The 18,190-nt window shown below is 57.8% G+C and overlaps 1 protein-coding gene across 1 annotated transcript in view; it reads left to right on the top strand.

The window, feature by feature from the left end:
* NOTCH1 (notch receptor 1) overlaps window positions 1-18,139 on the top strand; it is a 41,478-nt gene extending 23,339 nt beyond the window's left edge. Inside the window, exons 6-34 of the mRNA XM_027887153.1 lie at window positions 5-238; window positions 355-510; window positions 597-782; window positions 1,221-1,334; window positions 1,940-2,053; window positions 3,084-3,317; window positions 3,636-3,746; window positions 4,403-4,595; window positions 4,810-4,955; window positions 5,243-5,356; window positions 6,353-6,472; window positions 6,769-6,921; window positions 7,346-7,574; window positions 7,712-7,913; window positions 8,039-8,192; window positions 8,401-8,585; window positions 8,781-8,913; window positions 9,226-9,483; window positions 9,574-9,686; window positions 10,195-10,766; window positions 11,470-11,898; window positions 12,694-12,842; window positions 13,475-13,691; window positions 14,027-14,117; window positions 14,337-14,502; window positions 15,223-15,518; window positions 15,813-15,960; window positions 16,078-16,175; window positions 16,515-18,139. Coding sequence (XP_027742954.1) covers window positions 5-238; window positions 355-510; window positions 597-782; window positions 1,221-1,334; window positions 1,940-2,053; window positions 3,084-3,317; window positions 3,636-3,746; window positions 4,403-4,595; window positions 4,810-4,955; window positions 5,243-5,356; window positions 6,353-6,472; window positions 6,769-6,921; window positions 7,346-7,574; window positions 7,712-7,913; window positions 8,039-8,192; window positions 8,401-8,585; window positions 8,781-8,913; window positions 9,226-9,483; window positions 9,574-9,686; window positions 10,195-10,766; window positions 11,470-11,898; window positions 12,694-12,842; window positions 13,475-13,691; window positions 14,027-14,117; window positions 14,337-14,502; window positions 15,223-15,518; window positions 15,813-15,960; window positions 16,078-16,175; window positions 16,515-17,993 — 6,794 coding nt within the window. The 3' untranslated portion in view covers window positions 17,994-18,139. The remainder of the gene's footprint in view (window positions 1-4; window positions 239-354; window positions 511-596; window positions 783-1,220; window positions 1,335-1,939; window positions 2,054-3,083; window positions 3,318-3,635; window positions 3,747-4,402; window positions 4,596-4,809; window positions 4,956-5,242; window positions 5,357-6,352; window positions 6,473-6,768; window positions 6,922-7,345; window positions 7,575-7,711; window positions 7,914-8,038; window positions 8,193-8,400; window positions 8,586-8,780; window positions 8,914-9,225; window positions 9,484-9,573; window positions 9,687-10,194; window positions 10,767-11,469; window positions 11,899-12,693; window positions 12,843-13,474; window positions 13,692-14,026; window positions 14,118-14,336; window positions 14,503-15,222; window positions 15,519-15,812; window positions 15,961-16,077; window positions 16,176-16,514) is intronic.
* The last annotated feature ends 51 nt before the right edge of the window (window positions 18,140-18,190 follow it).

The raw sequence follows: 18,190 nt of genomic DNA, 5'->3' as shown, positions 1-18,190 counted from the left end.
GCAGGTCAGTACTGCACTGAGGACGTGGACGAGTGCCAGCTGATGCCCAACGCCTGCCAGAACGGCGGCACCTGCCACAACAACCACGGCGGCTACAACTGCGTCTGTGTCAACGGCTGGACGGGCGAGGACTGCAGCGAGAACATCGACGACTGCGCCATGGCCGCCTGCTTCCACGGGGCCACCTGCCACGACCGGGTGGCCTCCTTCTACTGCGAGTGCCCCCACGGCCGCACAGGTGAGCCCCGCCTTGTCCCCTGCCCGCAGTGCGGGGTGGCAGCTCCCTGCATGTCCCCCTGGCTCCTTGCTGAGGTCCTGGGTCACGATGACTTGCGCCTGCCTTTCGCTGCCCAGGTTTGCTGTGCCACCTGGACGACGCCTGCATCAGCAACCCCTGCAACGAGGGCTCCAACTGCGACACCAACCCCGTCAATGGCAAAGCCATCTGCACGTGCCCCTCGGGGTACATGGGGCCAGCCTGCAACCAGGATGTGGACGAGTGCTCGCTGGGTGAGTGCTGAGATCGTGTGGAGTGGCTGGGGAAGGTGCTGATGCAGCCAGGAGCACGTCCTGTGAGCTGTGCTTGTGCGTTGCAGGAGCCAACCCATGTGAGCACGCAGGGAAGTGCATCAACACCCAAGGGTCCTTCCAGTGTCAGTGTCTGCAGGGCTACTCAGGCCCTCGCTGCGAGATCGATGTCAACGAGTGTCTCTCCAACCCCTGCCAGAACGATGCCACCTGCCTGGACCAGATCGGGGAGTTCCAGTGCATCTGCATGCCCGGTGGGTGGGCGGCTCTGCAGACCCCTGCAGACTGGCCATGGTGCTGGGGGTGGGCAGCTGGAGGGTTCTGGGTGCCCCTGAGCTTCAGCTCAATGCTGGATTGGGTGAGAAGCTCCTGAGTGCCTGGGGGCTGCACTGAAGAGGAAGAGCTTGGTAAAGGTTGCGTGGTCTCCCACAGTGGTGGGAGGTGAGAGTTGTGCACCATCAGCCCTGTATTGGACTCCTCTCACCAAACCTTGCTGTTCTGGATTGAGCCATGGCATGGAGATCTGGGTTGTACAACCATGGAGCAGGTTGTGCTTCGGGTCCCACCACCTGTAGAACAGCTTCTGAGCTGCCTTTTAAGGATGGACCAGATGTGCCCAGGTGTAACACACCCATCCTGCGTGTTGTGCCCACCCTGTGCTGTGGTACTGACGGTGCTGGGTCTCTCTGCAGGTTATGAGGGGGTTTACTGTGAGATCAACACGGATGAGTGCGCCAGCAGCCCCTGCCTGCACAACGGCAACTGCCTCGACAAGATCAACGAGTTCCACTGCGAGTGCCCCACTGGTACGTGGCATAAATCCCACTGCCACCGTGGCAGAAAGAAAGCCAGAATGCATCCTGGCTCGAGCCAAGAAGGAGCCAAAAATGGGCTCCTTAAATTTCAGAGCCTTCCGAAATGGGAAGAGGCTCTTTTGGAGGGAGGTTCCTCCATTGCAGTGAGGAGCTGAGCCCCAAGCTGGCAAACGCTGCTCCAACTCCAACTCCGGCCCATGGGAGAGGGGAAGGAGGATTAAACCCCACGGCTTTGCACTTGAAAAGGCCCCTCTTTGGGAAGGAGGGCTGGGGGCCGGTGGGGGCTGCACCAGCGGCTTTGAATGCGGTGTCAAAGTCACAGGGTGGAGCGGAGAATGGGGAGACGGTTAATCTGTGAAAGGAGGTTTTGAAGTTCAGAGACTTTGCTCCTCTAGAGATGTAAATAAGATGCTCTCAATGGTGGGTCGCAGCCCCGCATTCAGGGCCCCCAGCAGCCGTCCCCATGGAAACCCGGCGCCCCGGCCGGGGTGCGGGGGGCCCGGCGGGAGCTGCCCGGCGGCGGGGGAGGCTGGGGCGGGTCCGACCACTGCTCAGGGACGTGACTTCTCCCTCCATTCCTTCTCCCTCCGTTCCAGGTTTCAACGGGCACCTGTGCCAGTTTGACATCGATGAGTGCGCCAGCACCCCCTGCAAGAACGGCGCCAAGTGCGTGGACGGCCCCAACACCTACAGCTGCGAGTGCACCGAAGGTGAGGCACTCCTGCATCCTGGGGACCCCCACTGGGCAGGAACAAGCCACCTTCCTCCCTGTGATGTGCCATAAAGCCACACTGATGAATTAAGCGCCCACCTCTCCAAGCACCTGCTGGGGGGGGCGTGTCCCCAGACCTTCCGACTGCAGCGGGGCAGGACTGTCCCTGTCGCAGGTGTCAGTGGAGCGAGTGGAGCCCCAGAGCCAGGTGTAAGAGCCCGGCACTCGCGAGGTGTGGCCCCGCAGCAGCCGTCCCGCCGTGCTCCCGCCTCGGCGGCGGGCGGCAGGGGGAAGGCAGGAAGGAAGGAATAAAGCTGCCTCTATGGGGACGCAAGGTGCAGGGCCGCGGGGGCTCGCCGACCGAAACCCAAGGAGCAGTTGCACAAAATGATGACTTGAGCCCTGGTGGCAAACAGTGGCTCTTTTGTGGAGCAGCTCCCGCCAGAAATCTTCCAGCTGAATGGCCTCTAATTAGTGTCTTGCTAATGCCAAGCCCCGATGAAAAGCTGCTATGTGGGCTTGGCGGGGTCTAGTCAAAGCTGTACTTTGTCCTCGGCTCTCCACCCCCAAACCCGGCGGGGAGGGAGCCGGCCAGGAGAATAGGATCTGCCGGGGGGGTTATTATTCGGGGGTGCCTGCGGCCGGCCCCCCCGTGCGCTCCGGGACGAGCCGCGGGCGAGCGCGGGGCCCTGCTCTGAGCCGAGGAGGCTTTAATGCAGGTCATTGTGCACCCCGGGACAAAGCCCCCCAGCCGGGGTCTGACCAGCATGTCGGGGTGCTCCCTGCCTGCACCCTCCTCCCAGGGGTCCTGGGGCTCACAGCAGGGCAGGTGGGCAGGTAAAGCCACCCCAGGGCACTGCCTCGCTCGTGGCCGGGATGGGAAGGAGTGTCCCTCATCCTCACCCCGTGTCCCACATCCTCACCCCGTGTCCCACATCCTCACCCCGTGTTCCCCATCCTCACCCCGTGTTCCCCATCCTCACCCCGTGTTCCCCATCCTCACCCTGTGTCCCCACCGCTGGTGGCAGGTTTCACGGGCACTCACTGCGAGATCGACATCGATGAGTGTGACCCCGACCCGTGTCACTACGGGACCTGCAAGGACAGCATCGCCTCCTTCACCTGCCTCTGCCAGCCCGGCTACACCGGCCACCGCTGCGACATCAACATCAACGAGTGCCAGAGCCAGCCCTGCAAAAATGGGGGGACCTGCCAGGACAGGAACAACGCCTACAACTGCATCTGCCTCAAAGGGACCACGGGTGAGCGGGAGGGAACCCCTGGGGCTCCACACCGGTGCAGCATCCCTGTCCCATCCCCATCCTGGGGCAGGTTGGCCCTGAGCCGCCGACAGCAGCCGCCCTGGTGCTGGGGCTGGCCCGGGGCATCCTGGGTGAGGGCGAGTTTTCCCGGTTTGGTGCCCGGCTCCAGCAGGAACTGCACCCCAGCCGGGAGCCAGAGAGCTACTTATGGAAGAGGCGCTTTGTTGTGGAGCGGCGGCAGCAGTTGGTGCCAGGGGGCTTCATTTTGCTGCGTCAGCAGGTCCTGGGACCCCCTGACAACACCCCTCTCCTCCCCAGGACCCAACTGTGAGATCAACCTGGACGACTGCGCCAGCAACCCCTGCGACTACGGCAAGTGCATCGACAAGATCAACAGCTACGAGTGCACCTGCGAGCCGGGGTACACAGGTGAGAGCAGGGCATGGCAGCCACCATCTCACCCTGGGGACCTGCAGCTTCTGGTGCCCCTTGTCACCAGGAGGGGGACGCAATAAGGAGGGGGGAGGCTGCTATCCCGCATGCCCGAGGTTTTGCACCCTCCAGCGCTCCTGCTTGTTCAGGAGGGTGACCCTGGCTCAGGCTGAAATCAAAGGGGTGTCTGGTGCCGCGAATCCGACTCCCGCTGCGCCCACTCCCATGGGTATCAGGTTGCTGCCTTGTCCGACTGGTTTGTTTGATCGCTGCTGCAAATGGTGGAGGGCTTTGATGGGAGCAGCCCCCGCCGCTCCCCGCCCGCACGGCCCCTTGTCCTCGGGCCTGCTGGGAGCCGAAATAAAGCCTGGCTTTGTCAGCCACGGCAGGTAGGGTTACAGGCTGAAACTGCCTCCCTTCAGTATTCCCTCCTGGACCAAAGCAGCCCAGGGCACGGCCTCTTCCCAGTCACGTTTAATTAAGCCAGGCAGGCGATGCAGGGTGTGAAGTCACCCTCCCTGCAGGGCAGCCCCGCTCCTCTGCGACCGGCTCTCGTGTGTCCAGGGATCCGAGATCCGAGGTGAGGCAGAATGCACCCCCCTGCCACGCTGTGCATCCCGTGGGGTAACTTTCCCTCTCTCCCCCTTTCCCAGGGCGCATGTGCAACGTCAACATCGACGAGTGTGCCAGCAACCCCTGCCACAATGGGGGCACGTGCAAGGATGGCATCAACGGCTTCACCTGCCTCTGCCCCGAGGGCTTCCACGACCCCAAGTGCCTGTCCGAAGTGAATGAGTGCAACAGCAACCCCTGCATCCATGGGAAATGCCATGATGGATTGAATGGGTAGGTTGGAAGGCATGGGGGCTGCTGGGGTAGCGAAGTCAGGGTTAGAGGAGGGCGAGCATCTGTCCCCCAGCTCACTGCTTGTCCATGCTCTGTGCCAGTGCTGCCAGATATTTTCCTGCAGTGGCACGATTAGGGGCCAGGATTTGCTGGATAAATGATGGCTGGTGTAGCCTGGAGGACCAGATCTTTATACCCCAATTTTTCCCCAAAGCTACAAGTGTGACTGTGACCCAGGCTGGAGTGGGACCAACTGCGACATTAACAACAACGAGTGTGAATCCAATCCCTGCATGAACGGTGGCACCTGCAAGGACATGACCAGCGGCTACATCTGCACCTGCAGGGAGGGCTTCAGCGGTAAGAGCGGGTTGGATTGGATATTTGGAAAAAGTTCTGCTTGGGAAATGGTGATCAGGCACTGGAACAGGCTGCCCAGGGAAGTGGTGGAGTTGCCATCCCTGGAAGTGTGAATGTGGCACTTGGGGACATGGTTTAGTGATGAATGTCGTGGTGCTGGTTGGACTCAATAGTCTCAATGGGTGGGCTGTTACCATTGTCACCACGTCCCCACTGTACCTTCAGCCCCCTCCCACCAGCACACGCTCCTCTATCACAGCTGGTTTTATCTATTTTTCTTAAAACAGGCCCCAACTGCCAGACCAATATCAATGAATGTGCTTCCAACCCCTGCCTGAACCAGGGCACGTGCATCGACGATGTCGCTGGCTACACCTGCAACTGCCTCCTGCCCTACACAGGTGAGGGGAGCACCCCGTGCCCCAGCGCGGCTCTGTGGGGCTTCTGCTTCACATGTGACACCAGACTGGTCCCTCTGAACATGCCACAAACCACCACCAAGCACAGATGCCTGCCTTGCACTGCCCTGCCGTGGGGCTGCCCACAGCCACGGCTCCACCTCCCCGCTCCACAGCGCAGCTGGAGGAAATCTGCAGGAGCTTTGGGAAGCTGCCAGACGCAGCTTCCTCCCTCCTTATCCTCCTCTTCCTCCTTCTCCTCCTGGAGGGCACCAGGGTGGTGGTGGCTCAGGGGCAGCAGCGCCCGGCGGCCGCCCCGCTCACACCCCACCGCACCGGGGGGGGTCAGCGGTGCCGGTGGCCCTGCTGTCCAGCCACGATGCTCGTGCAGGAGGGGGCGAGCCGAGGCCGAGGGGCTGGGAGATTCTGCTGAGCCAATTCCTGTTTGCCGGCCTCCCGCTTCCGCTGGCGCAGAGCGGCGCAGCCGGTGCACAATTGCAGGAAGCCGTGAGCCGTTTCCTGCCCTCGGCAGTGGCCATAGAAACCCCTGGGGGGGGGACGGGGACTGGGCAGGAGGGGAGGGGAAGGCTCTGGAAAATAGCAAAAGGCCAGTTCAGGAGATACTGGCTGACAGGGAAGATAAGGGTTCGGAGGGAACGTGTCCCCTGGCTGGACGTAAACAGGAAAAGCAGCAGAGAGGGACGGGGGGAGGGAGTGCAAGGGGGAAAAGACACCCCGAGCAGCACTTCCCTGCCAAAGGAAGTGTGCAGTGCTTTAATGCAGCCTGGGTTGCCAGGGTTTAAAGGGTTTGGGGGGACGGGGGGTCATGGGCAACCAGGGATGGAGGAGATGGCCCCAGCTGGGCTGCCCTGGGGTGGTGGGGAAGCCCAGAGCCTCCCCCAGAGCTGGCGGCAGCCCAGGGCAGGGAACAGGAGTAGTGGGATCTTGGGCCACCCGTGGTTTCAGAGGGGGTATCAGTGGGTGCTTGTGTCTGTGCAGGAGCCACCTGTGAGGATGTGCTGGCCCCCTGCGCTGGCAGCCCCTGCAAGAACGGTGGCGAGTGCCGGGAGTCGGAAGATTACAAGAGCTTCTCCTGCAGTTGTCCCCCTGGCTGGCAAGGTACGTGCATGGCCCGTTTGAGGGTTCAGCACACCTTGCTCCCCTCAGGGAGGGAAAGGCAGAGGGGAGGGGGCATGGCCAGGGAGCAGCCCTGCATGGTGCCAGGCTTTGGGGAGGGTCCTGACCTGCCCCCATGGCTCAGCCAGGCAGCCACTCCCTGCAGCCCTTGGCGAGGGCGATTTGCTGTGAGGGCTCCTGTCCCTGGTGTGATCGGTGCCCGAGACATCATTGGTGTCCCTGGGGCTTTCACCAGCACCTCCAGCCCACATGGCCCTTGTGTCCTGCTCTGTCCCCAGGTCAGACCTGTGAGATTGACATCAATGAGTGTGTGAAGAGCCCGTGCCGGAACGGGGCCACGTGCCAGAACACCAACGGGAGCTACCGCTGCGCCTGCAGGACCGGCTTCTCCGGCCGCAACTGCGACACCGACATCGACGACTGCAAGCCCAGTAAGAGCAGGGGCTGCCCCATGGGCCACGCTCAGCCCAGCCCCGAGCCATCAGCTTCATCCCCCTTCCTGGGGTTGGGATTTTCTTCCCTGTGCATGGGCTGCCACTGCGGCCTGGGCTGTGCTGTGAGCCCTGCTGAGGCTTTTGGGCCACCTCAGACACATCCCGGTTGAGCCGTGTCAGTCTAAGGCCAGATGGGAGCAGGAGGAAAGAGGCTGGGGGATAATGTGTCCCATGTGCCCTCCTTGTGCCCAGTCTCCTGGTGGGGCTGGTTTAGCTTCTGCCCAGTGCGTGGGCTCAGTCCCATCCCTCCATGCAGCCAGGAAACATGTGTGGGGACAGTGCTGTGGGGCAGCTCCTGGGCTGGGCTCCTGCACCATGGCTGGACCCATCTCATCTTCACATGCACATCCCTCCTCTCCAGACCCATGCCACAACGGTGGCTCCTGCTCTGATGGCATTGGCACGTTCTTCTGCGAGTGCCTGGCTGGTTTCCGTGGGCCCAAGTGCGAGGAGGACATCAATGAGTGCGCCAGCAACCCCTGCAAGAACGGGGCCAATTGCACCGACTGTGTCAACAGCTACACCTGCACCTGCCCCTCTGGCTTCAGCGGCATCCACTGCGAGAACAACACACCCGACTGCACGGAGAGGTACAGCCCTGCCAGGGCTGGGGCGAGGGCTGAGGTCCCTGTGCTGCCCCAGAGCGCTGGGTTGGTGGGTGGGGGCTTTGGTGTGGAGATTAACCAGTGGTGGGTGACTCACTGGGATGTGATGTCTGTGTTCCCAGCTCCTGCTTCAACGGTGGGACCTGCGTGGATGGCATCAACACCTTCACCTGCGTCTGCCTGCCCGGCTTCACGGGCAGCTACTGCGAGCACAACATCAATGAGTGCGACTCCAAGCCGTGCCTGAACGGGGGCACGTGTCAGGACAGCTACGGGACGTACAAGTGCACTTGTCCCCAGGGATACACCGGGCTCAACTGCCAGGTAGAGGAACCTTGGGCAGTGCCCACCTCTGCATGCTGCCCTGGGGATTTGGGGGTCACTGCAGTCTCCACTCCTGCAGAAGCCCTGCTGGGTCCTGACCTTCGTCTCTTGCTCTGCTCCCCCAGAACCTGGTGCGCTGGTGTGACTCCTCTCCCTGCAAAAACGGGGGCAAGTGCTGGCAGACCAACAACCTGTACCGCTGCGAGTGCAACAGCGGCTGGACAGGGCTCTACTGCGACGTCCCCAGTGTGTCCTGCGAGGTGGCTGCCAAGCAGCAAGGTATGTCCCTGCCCTGTGTATGGATTCCCAGGGCTGGGCTGGGGTCAGTTCTCTTGGTGAGGATCTTTGGCACAACCAGAGAGATCTCAAGGGTTGCTGTCCTGGCTGTGATTCTCAGTGGGGTGCGTGGTGGCCAGGATGTGGTACTGTGGTGGGTGTGTGTGTGTGTCACCAAGGTCCCTGCATCTCACTCTGCTCTCCCTGACAGGTATCGATGTAGCACATCTCTGCAGGAACTCGGGGCTCTGTGTCGACACTGGCAACACTCACTTCTGCCGCTGCCAGGCTGGCTACACCGGCAGCTACTGTGAGGAGCAGGTGGACGAGTGCTCCCCCAACCCCTGCCAGAATGGAGCCACCTGCACAGACTACCTGGGGGGCTACTCCTGTGAGGTGGGTGCTGGTGGGGGGCAGTGAAGCCCAGGGAAAAATTCCCAGTTACTGCCTTTCTGCTGCTCAAGGAGCTGCCCTGGCTTCAGGATGGTGCTGTGCCTCTTCAAGTTGGAGGCCAGGGTGCTGGCTGTGCTCCTGCAACCACGTGGGAATTGAGGGAACCTCTCTGATGGTTCCCCTCTTCCCTCCTTGCAGTGTGTGGCTGGTTATCATGGAGTTAACTGCTCAGAGGAGATCAATGAGTGCTTGTCCCACCCGTGCCAGAACGGAGGAACCTGCATCGATCTCATCAATACCTACAAATGCTCCTGCCCCAGAGGAACCCAAGGTAAATTAACTCCCCAGGCTGGGGCATTAGTGGGCTGAGAGCAGATATCCTTGGATTCTGCTCATTAGCCGCTCGGGTTAGCAGCAGCGAGCGCAGCGGTGGAGGTTGGTGTTTGCTGGCGGGTTTAGCCACCAAGGCCACGCGGCCTCGGCCTTGGCCGCGCGGCGCCGCGTCCCCCCTGCCCGGGCTGGGGCTCAGGTCAGACTGCCGTGGTCAGACTCGGCCCCTCCGCGGGGAAGGCTCACACACGGGACCACCGGGCGCCCCGGCACTGTTTGATGAGCTGTGTGGGTTGTTCCCCCCTCTCTCTAGGGGTGCACTGTGAGATCAATGTGGATGACTGCAGCCCTTTCTTTGATCCTGTCACCCTGGGGCCCAAGTGCTTTAACAATGGCAAGTGCAAGGATCGGGTAGGGGGCTACAGCTGCATCTGCCCCCCTGGCTTTGTAGGGGAGCGCTGCGAGGGAGACGTCAATGAGTGCCTGTCCAACCCCTGCGACGCCCGCGGCACCCAGAACTGCGTGCAGCGGGTCAACGACTACAAATGCGAGTGCAGGCCTGGCTATGCAGGTGAGCACCGTGTCCCCCCCCGCTCCCAGAGCTCCCCCCCAGGCATCCCTACACCTTCCTCTGCTCCTCACGCACTCTTCTCCCTCGCAGGCCGTCGCTGTGACACGGTGGTGGACGGGTGTAAAGGCAAACCCTGCAGGAATGGTGGGACGTGTGCTGTTGCCAGCAATACTGGCCGTGGCTTCATCTGCAAGTGCCCCCCGGTAGGTACCTGCTTCTCTCCAGCTCTGAGCGTGGCATCTTATCTTGTACAGGCCCTGCGAGCCAGCCCCGTGATCAAGGGGACAGTTTAGCCCCTGAGGCTTCCCTAGCTGGGATAGCCAGGGGAGAATGCTTTGCTGAGGGTGCTCACTGGCAGGAGATACATCTGTGTTTGCACACCCTGGGTGCTTGCAAGGACACTGGGATAGGGTCAGAGAGAAGGTGGCCTGCAGGTACCGTGCACAGCTCTGTAGGACTGGCTCTTCCTAGCTGACTGTTATTTGCACCGCCTGAAAGTGGAGCAGGAAGCTATGGAGAAAAGCTCACTTTATTTTAAGGGGATTCTGTAACGTGGTTTACATTTCAGATTATTCTTGCTCATCAGTAGTTTCAGAGGAGGCACCAGAGCCGTGCCTTGATTCCCTGGGTTTCCCTAACACACACGTGTGTTAGGCTGCTGGTAGGACAGCACCAGCGATTCTGACTCCCTCCTTGCTGTCCCCTCCCCAGGGATTCGTGGGTGCCACCTGCGAGAACGACTCCCGCACGTGTGGGAACCTGCACTGCCTGAACGGCGGCACCTGCATCTCCATGCACAAGAGCTCCAAGTGCATGTGCGCGCCAGCCTTCACGGGCCCCGAGTGCCAGTACCCGGCCAGCAGCCCCTGCACGTCCAACCCCTGCTACAACGGGGGCACCTGCGAGTTCTTCGGCGACGCCTCCCCCTACTACCGCTGCAACTGCCCCGCCAACTTCAACGGCCTCAACTGCCACATCCTCGACTTCGATTTCCAGGGTGGGATCGGGCAGGACATCATCCCGCCCAAAATCGAGGAGAAGTGCGAGATCGCGGTCTGCGCGGGCTACGCCGGCAACAAGATCTGCGACGGCAAGTGCAACAACCACGCCTGCGGCTGGGATGGGGGCGACTGCTCCCTCAACTTCAACGACCCCTGGAAGAACTGCTCCCAGTCCCTGCAGTGCTGGAAGTATTTCAACGATGGCAAGTGTGATTCCCAGTGCAATAACGCTGGCTGCCTCTACGATGGATTTGACTGCCAGAAATACGAGGGGCAGTGCAAGTAAGTGGCTTGCTCGCTGACCCTCTTGTTTTATAGACAAGACCTTCTGATGTGCTGATCATCTGGAGGTATTTTCTGGTTGCATCTGCTAAAGCTCCTAGATGCAGACCTGTGTCCATTCTCTATGTTCTGTTCTGCCGCCTGTGAGCAAGCAACCACACTTCCCTGTGGTCTCACTGAATTTATGTCCACTTGAAAGCTCTCTGGGTTTGGCTCATTCCAGATGGCTTCCCTGTCCTTGCCTGTATCGCTCCATAGAAGTGAATTCTCCAGCTCACAGCAGTAACACAGTGAGTTTCAGGGCAGGGAGACCCCAGATGGAAGAGCAGCCAGGAAACATGATGATGTTAGCATCCAAGCATTTCCCAAACATTGTCTTTGGCAACAGCATGAACTTAATCCCAGATTCCTGGACCAACTCTGGTTTGAGTAACTAGTCTGTGTCCCTGTGTCTTCTATAAGTCACAGTAATTTCTCCTTTTTTCTGGCCTCTAAAATGCAATTTATAATTTAACAGCTGCCATCTCTCACCTGCAGAGGTGAATGCTTTCTGTGTAAGCTGGTTTAGTGTCCATCAGGGTGAAGAATATTTATACAGAAGAGAGGTCCCTGCGGACCACCACTGCTTTTCTGAGCAGAGATGGGTGATATTGGTAGTACTTGGTCTAATTCATTCTCCTGCCTTTCTTCTTCTTCCTCCCAGCCCTCTGTACGACCAGTACTGCAAAGATCACTTCTCAGATGGCCACTGCGACCAGGGCTGCAACAACTTTGAGTGCGAATGGGATGGTCTGGACTGTGCAAACAACATGCCAGAGAAGCTGGCAGATGGCACACTGGTGGTGGTGGTCCTCATCACCCCAGAGAACCTGAAGAACAACTCTTTCAACTTCCTGAGGGAGCTGAGCCGAGTGCTGCACACCAACGTGGTCTTCAAGAAGAACCCCAAGGGGGAGTATATGATCTTTCCGTATTATGGCAATGAGGAGGAGCTGAAAAAACACTACATCAAGAGGTCCACAGAGGACTGGTCAGATATGTCCAGTGCTGTCATCAACAAAGTGAAGAGCAGCCTCTACCCCCGGGCTGGCAGGAGGCAGAAGAGGGAGCTCGATCAGATGGACATCAGAGGGTAAGGGGGACCAGTGGGATCCTTTCTTCATAGCACTTGTTTTCTGTTTTGATAATAGTAACACGCTATGAAGGGAAGGATGTAGGCCAGATAATTGTATTCAGAAGTTGCCTTCTGTGTGAACAGAAACCGGATTTTGCTCCCATGTGGGAAAATCGAGGGATCATTCAGGAGTCCCTGATACAATGCTGCGCCGACTCTCACGATTGAAGGAGTCCTGTGTATTGTTGGGAGCCGGGGCTGGGCTGGGTGGGACCTGGAAGCAGAGGTTGGCCTGACCGACTGTCTGACTTCAGGAAGTCATTAAGTTAAGCCTCAGTTTCTCCCTGGGAAATGCTTTCTAGAGCTTTGTTGTAAAACTCAATTACTGCAAACTGTGTTTGGAGATCTTTGGTGTAAACATATAGATCCGACCTACTCCCTCTCCGTGGGCTTAATCAAAAACCACTGAAAGCAAAGGAGTTAGAGCAGCAAAACTGATGGGAGAAGATCTGAAGGCTCCCAAACAGCATTATTTAAGATACTGTAGTGTCTGGGTAGTTTTAAAACATTGTGAAGTGGAGACTCCCTTCCATTCCTGTAGATGAAGAGTTGGATTTCACAGTATTCATTGAGGCAAATCCAATAGAACGTGAGTGTGAGCTGCAGGGTTTGGGCCACAGGGAAGCAAGGAGATGGGTTCCCACCTTCTAATTCCCACTGATGGGGGTTTAAAGAGGGAAGAAGGGAGGTGGGGCTCTTGTGTCTTCTCAGTGTCATCGCTCCTTGTTCCTTATTGACTCTTCTCTCCCACAGATCCATCGTCTACTTGGAAATTGATAACCGCCAGTGCATCCAGTCGTCTTCCCAGTGCTTCCAGAGTGCAACTGATGTGGCAGCGTTCCTGGGTGCCTTGGCCTCCCTTGGCAACCTGAACATACCCTACAAAATAGAAGCTGTTAAAAGTAAGTACGGCTTGTCAGCTGGGGAGGAGAAACAACCAAAACTTTCCAGCCTTACCTGGGTTTACCATCGGCTGCATTTGAACACAGTCTGGCTTTAATAACCTCACATCTCTTTTTCTGAAAGTATTTTCTTTAAAAATGAAGCAAAACCAGTTCAGTGTTTTTTTTCTCAGTCTGGGGTTTTATTTCAAAATCATTATCGCTCTAAAAGTTATTAAAAAAAAAGAGAAAAAAAGAAAAAAGAAAAAGAAAACCCAAGCAGCCCCAATCAATCAGTGACATGCAAGGAGTTGAAGTTTGTATCTTGAAAATCCCCCCTAAATCCTTTTGTCTTAACAGCTCAATGCAAGCGCAATGATTTGAAGTTTGCTAATCCTTTTCCTTAAAGGAGAAAAAAGTGAAGCTGTCTCCTGGTGCAGCCTGGCTTGTGCAGCCGAGAATTTGCCGATAGTTTGCAATTCTGATTAATAGCGTATAAAATGACCTTATTTTGGGGAGGGGATGGGGGGGGGAGCTGATTTAGATCAGACTTAGGTACCTCTATTAACTAATTTTCCTTCATTTCCACTCTGTCCCTGGTTTGCTATGCAGCTTAATGTCTCAGCATCTCCTTGTGCCCCACTGTTTTGTAGGTGAAACAGCTGAGCCTGCGACGAACTCCCAGCTATATCCTATGTACGTGGTGGTGGCTGCACTGGTCTTGCTTGCTTTCATTGGACTGGGAGTGCTGGTGTCTCGTAAGCGGCGCAGGGAGCATGGGCAGCTTTGGTTCCCAGAAGGCTTCAAAGTGACGGAGTCGAGCAAGAAGAAGCGGCGAGAACCACTCGGGGAGGACTCTGTTGGACTGAAGTGAGTAATTTGCTTCCCGACACGTTAAACACGGTGGGTCTGCTTATCAGAGTTTTGTCCTCCAGTTCACCGTGTTGGTGGAGCAGGGAGGAGAAAAATCAGGGTTCTTAAAAGTTCTGCATGGGGAAAACAGTCTTCCCATCTGGAGGAGGGTTTTAAATGCTTCGTGATCTGTTTGCACTTGGTAAAAAATGAAAGGCAGCCTGAGGGGAACCTCCTGGAAACTGCCTGGTTGATTCTTTTTTCAGAAGAATCATATGCGTGTCCATGGACACGGTCCATCGGGGACAGTTCCTGCAGAGGAGGTAACTTTTCGTATGGTTTTGTTTTTAAAGACCCCTCAAAAATGCTTCGGACGGCACGCTGATGGATGACAACCAAAATGAGTGGGGTGACGAGGAGACCTTGGACACCAAGAAGTTCAGGGTAAGCCCTCTGCCACATTCCCTTTCCGTGCTGCAGGCTGGGTTAGCCACGGAGGGAGCGCTGCGGGGAGCAGGGGAGCAGAGGGACCCTCAGGGATGCAGTGCATTGCTGCTCTCAGCTCCTTTGCCTGTGACAAACACACCTTGGAGACTCACAGAGCCTCCCAGGCTGGAGCTCAGCCCCCTCCTCACCCCCTGATTCCCTGCTGTGCTTCCGCAGTTCGAGGAGCAGGCGATGCTGCCGGACACGGACGACCAGACGGATCACAGGCAGTGGACCCAGCAGCACCTGGATGCCGCTGACCTGCGCATCTCCTCCATGGCCCCCACCCCTCCACAGGGGGAGATCGATGCCGACTGCATGGACGTCAACGTCAGAGGGCCGGGTAAGGTGGAACCCCTTTCACTTCTGCACTGCCCGTCAGCTCATCTCAAACCTTCCCTCGCCCCTTGCAGAGGAGCAGCCCCAGACAGCCCTACCTGTCTCTTGTTAGCTCAGAGTCACTGCTACATGTTCTGCACCACACAGCTGCTGTTGGGCATGATTTAGAGATAGGCCTTATCGCATTTTGCTTTCCATTAGTGCTCTTTTGTTTAATCACTGAGGTGGAAATCAGAGAATACAGAGGAAGTGCCTATTAAATCACCCAGGTTATCTCTGTGCCACTTGTAGATTTCTCCCCTCCCACCAATCTGCACATTTCAGCTTTTTTTTCAGGTTTTTAACTATATTAATAACTTTTAAATTCTTACAAACATTTGGTCTTCCCCACGTCTGTGAAATTGCCCTCTGAAATAATGAGGATTTATTTACCATACTCTATTTGATTTGAGCAGCCTTCCTTATAAAACTGCACCTTCCGTGGTACAGTCTGCAAGCTAGCAGATGAAATAGGAAAAGCAGTGAGTGATGAGATACCACTAAGGAATTTCAGATCCATATCAGAGGAAGGATATTCGTGTTTGATGTTCAGAACCAGTCAGGAACACAGCCTTGCTGCACCCATGAGAATAAGCATCTATCACAGACAGAGCATCTCGCTGAGCCGCCTGCATTAAAGAAGGGGTAAAAAGCCTTTTTTCACGGGGTCCCCCTGCGCTTTCAGATGGCTTCACCCCCCTCATGATCGCCTCGTGCAGCGGAGGAGGGCTGGAGACTGGCAACAGCGAGGAGGAGGACGACGCTCCCGCCGTCATCTCGGATTTCATTTACCAAGGCGCCAGCCTGCACAACCAGACGGACCGCACGGGCGAGACGGCGCTGCACCTGGCCGCCAGGTACTCCCGCTCTGACGCTGCCAAGCGCCTGCTGGAGGCCAGCGCCGATGCCAACATCCAGGATAACATGGGCCGGACGCCCCTCCACGCCGCCGTCTCGGCCGATGCCCAAGGAGTCTTCCAGGTAACGGATCCCTCGGCCAGCGGTCTCGGGGTTTTCAGGTGCTGTGCATTGAGTCAGTCACTGCAGGGTCCCCAGCTCACCTGGGCAGGGTGAGGGGGGTGAAAGTCGTAAAAATTGAAGCGTCTGTTGTCTTGGGGTGCAGCAAAGCAGCAACCCCACCGCGGCATCCCTGGATGGGAGCGGGGACTGGAGGACAGGACCTCTGGAAATGGCTGAGACCCGGATACCTGGAGTGCCTGCTGTCTGTCCCTCCTAACGTTTGTGTTTCTCGCCCTCTGTCCCTTCTTGTGGCAGATCCTGATCAGGAACAGGGCAACAGACCTCGATGCCCGGATGCACGACGGGACCACTCCTCTGATCCTGGCTGCTCGCTTGGCCGTGGAGGGAATGCTGGACGACCTCATCAACTGCCACGCAGACGTCAACGCCGTGGATGATCTAGGTACTGAGGCAACTAAAACAGGGGCTCCCTCACGTGTGGGAGGAAAGGGCTGCTTGCTCTTGCTGTTACTCTTACCTCTCACTAATGTGTGTTGCATTTCATGGTCTTCCTCTCCAGGCAAGTCAGCCCTGCACTGGGCAGCTGCTGTGAATAATGTTGAGGCTGCAGTGGTCCTCCTGAAGAATGGTGCCAATAAGGACATGCAGAACAATAAGGTAATGTCTCCTAGGCTGACATATGCAAGGAAAGAACCAGCTGGGGAGTCTGTTAAAGAGCGATTTTTGCCAGACAAATGGCTGGCGCTGAGACTCTGATTTGATTGTTCTACTGTGAATGAAGTTGTTGGATTTAGCTCAAAGGAGCACTGTGGGATTTGGTCGTATGGTTGATGCTTAGGGGCCACACAGTGCTTGGTGGGCAGTTTGGTACAGTGCTTTTGTGGCCGTCTCCAGCACGTTCAGGGTCACTCTTCGGGTTCCTGGTTGGATATCGGTAGAAGGACAGGCTCAGAATCTGTGAACTCAACCCTAACCATCCTTTTGCTGGGTTTCCAGGAGGAGACCCCACTGTTCCTCGCAGCCAGGGAAGGGAGCTACGAAACCGCCAAGGTCCTGCTGGACCACTTTGCCAACCGGGACATCACGGACCACATGGACCGCCTGCCGCGGGACATCGCCCAGGAGCGCATGCACCACGACATCGTGAGGCTGCTGGACGAGTACAACCTGGTGAGGAGCCCCCCGCTGCACAACGGCCCCCTGGGAGCGCCCACCCTGTCCCCCCCGCTCTGCTCCCCCAACAGCTACATCGGCAACCTCAAACCCGCCGTCCAGGGCAAGAAGGCCAGGAAGCCGAGCACCAAGGGCCTGAGCTGCAACGGCAAGGATGCCAAAGACCTCAAAGCCCGGAGGAAAAAATCCCAGGACGGGAAAGGATGTCTGCTGGACAACTCCAGCGTGTTGTCCCCAGTGGACTCCCTGGAGTCGCCCCATGGGTACCTCTCAGACGTGGCCTCTCCTCCGCTGATGACCTCCCCGTTTCAGCAGTCCCCTTCCATGCCCCTGAACCACCTGCCGGGCATGCCGGATGCCCACATGAGCATCAACCACCTCAACATGGCGGGGAAGCAGGATATGGCCATGGGGAACTCCAGCAGGATGGCCTTCGACTCGGTGCCGCCGCGCCTCTCGCACCTGCCGGTGTCCAGCCCCAGCACGGTGATGAGCAGCGCCCCGATGAGCTTCTCCGTCGGCGGAGCGGCCGGGCTGAACGGGCAGTGTGACTGGCTCACCAGGCTGCAGAACGGGATGGTGCAGAGCCAGTACAACCCCCTGAGGGGCAACATCCAACCCGGGGCGCACCAGCAGCCCCAAAACCTCCAGCACGGCATGATGACCTCCCTGCACAACGGCCTGCCCACCACCAGCTTGTCGCAGATGATGAGCTACCAGGCCATGCCCAGCACCCGGCTGGCGTCCCAGCCCCACCTGATGCAGAGCCAGCAGCTCCAGCAGATGCAGCAGCAGCAGCTCCAGCAGCAGAACCTGCAGCCGCCGCAGCAGCAGCCCCAGCAGCAGCCCCAGCAGCCACCGCCACCACCGCAGCAGCCGCAGCAGCACCACAACCCCGGCTCCAACGGGAGCGGCCACCTGGGCCAGAATTTCCTCGGTACGGAGCTGAGCCAGCCCGACATGCAGCCGGTGAGCGGCAGCGCCATGGCAGTGCACACCATCCTGCCCCAGGATTCCCAGATGCTGCCCACGTCCCTGCCCTCCTCCCTCGCCCAGCCCATGACCACCACGCAGTTCCTAACCCCGCCTTCCCAGCACAGTTATTCCTCCCCCTTGGACAACACCCCCAGCCATCAGCTCCAGGTGCCCGACCACCCCTTCCTCACGCCCTCTCCGGAGTCGCCGGACCAGTGGTCCAGCTCGTCTCCTCATTCCAACGTGTCCGACTGGTCCGAGGGCATCTCCAGCCCTCCTACGAGTATGCAGTCACAGATGGGACACATCCCCGAGGCCTTCAAGTGAAAAAGAAGGTGTTTCAGAGACGCTGGTGCTCAGTGAGAGTCAGAAGCTCGAGGGAGATCTTTTTTTTTTCTTTTTTTTTTTTTTTTAAAGGACCTCGGATGCTTTTATTAAAGGATCCTTTTTAAATATGTTTTTATAAAAAAAAAAAAAAAAGGAGAGAAAAAAAAGAAAAAGACAAATTTAATTTCTTTTTTTTT

This window comes from Empidonax traillii, unplaced genomic scaffold, assembly GCF_003031625.1.
Source record: "Empidonax traillii isolate 1590-97213 ecotype Southwest subspecies unplaced genomic scaffold, ASM303162v1 scaffold204:size1584377, whole genome shotgun sequence".
Classification (NCBI taxonomy): Eukaryota; Metazoa; Chordata; class Aves; order Passeriformes; family Tyrannidae; genus Empidonax; species Empidonax traillii.
This window is presented reverse-complemented; position numbering and strand designations above follow the sequence as displayed.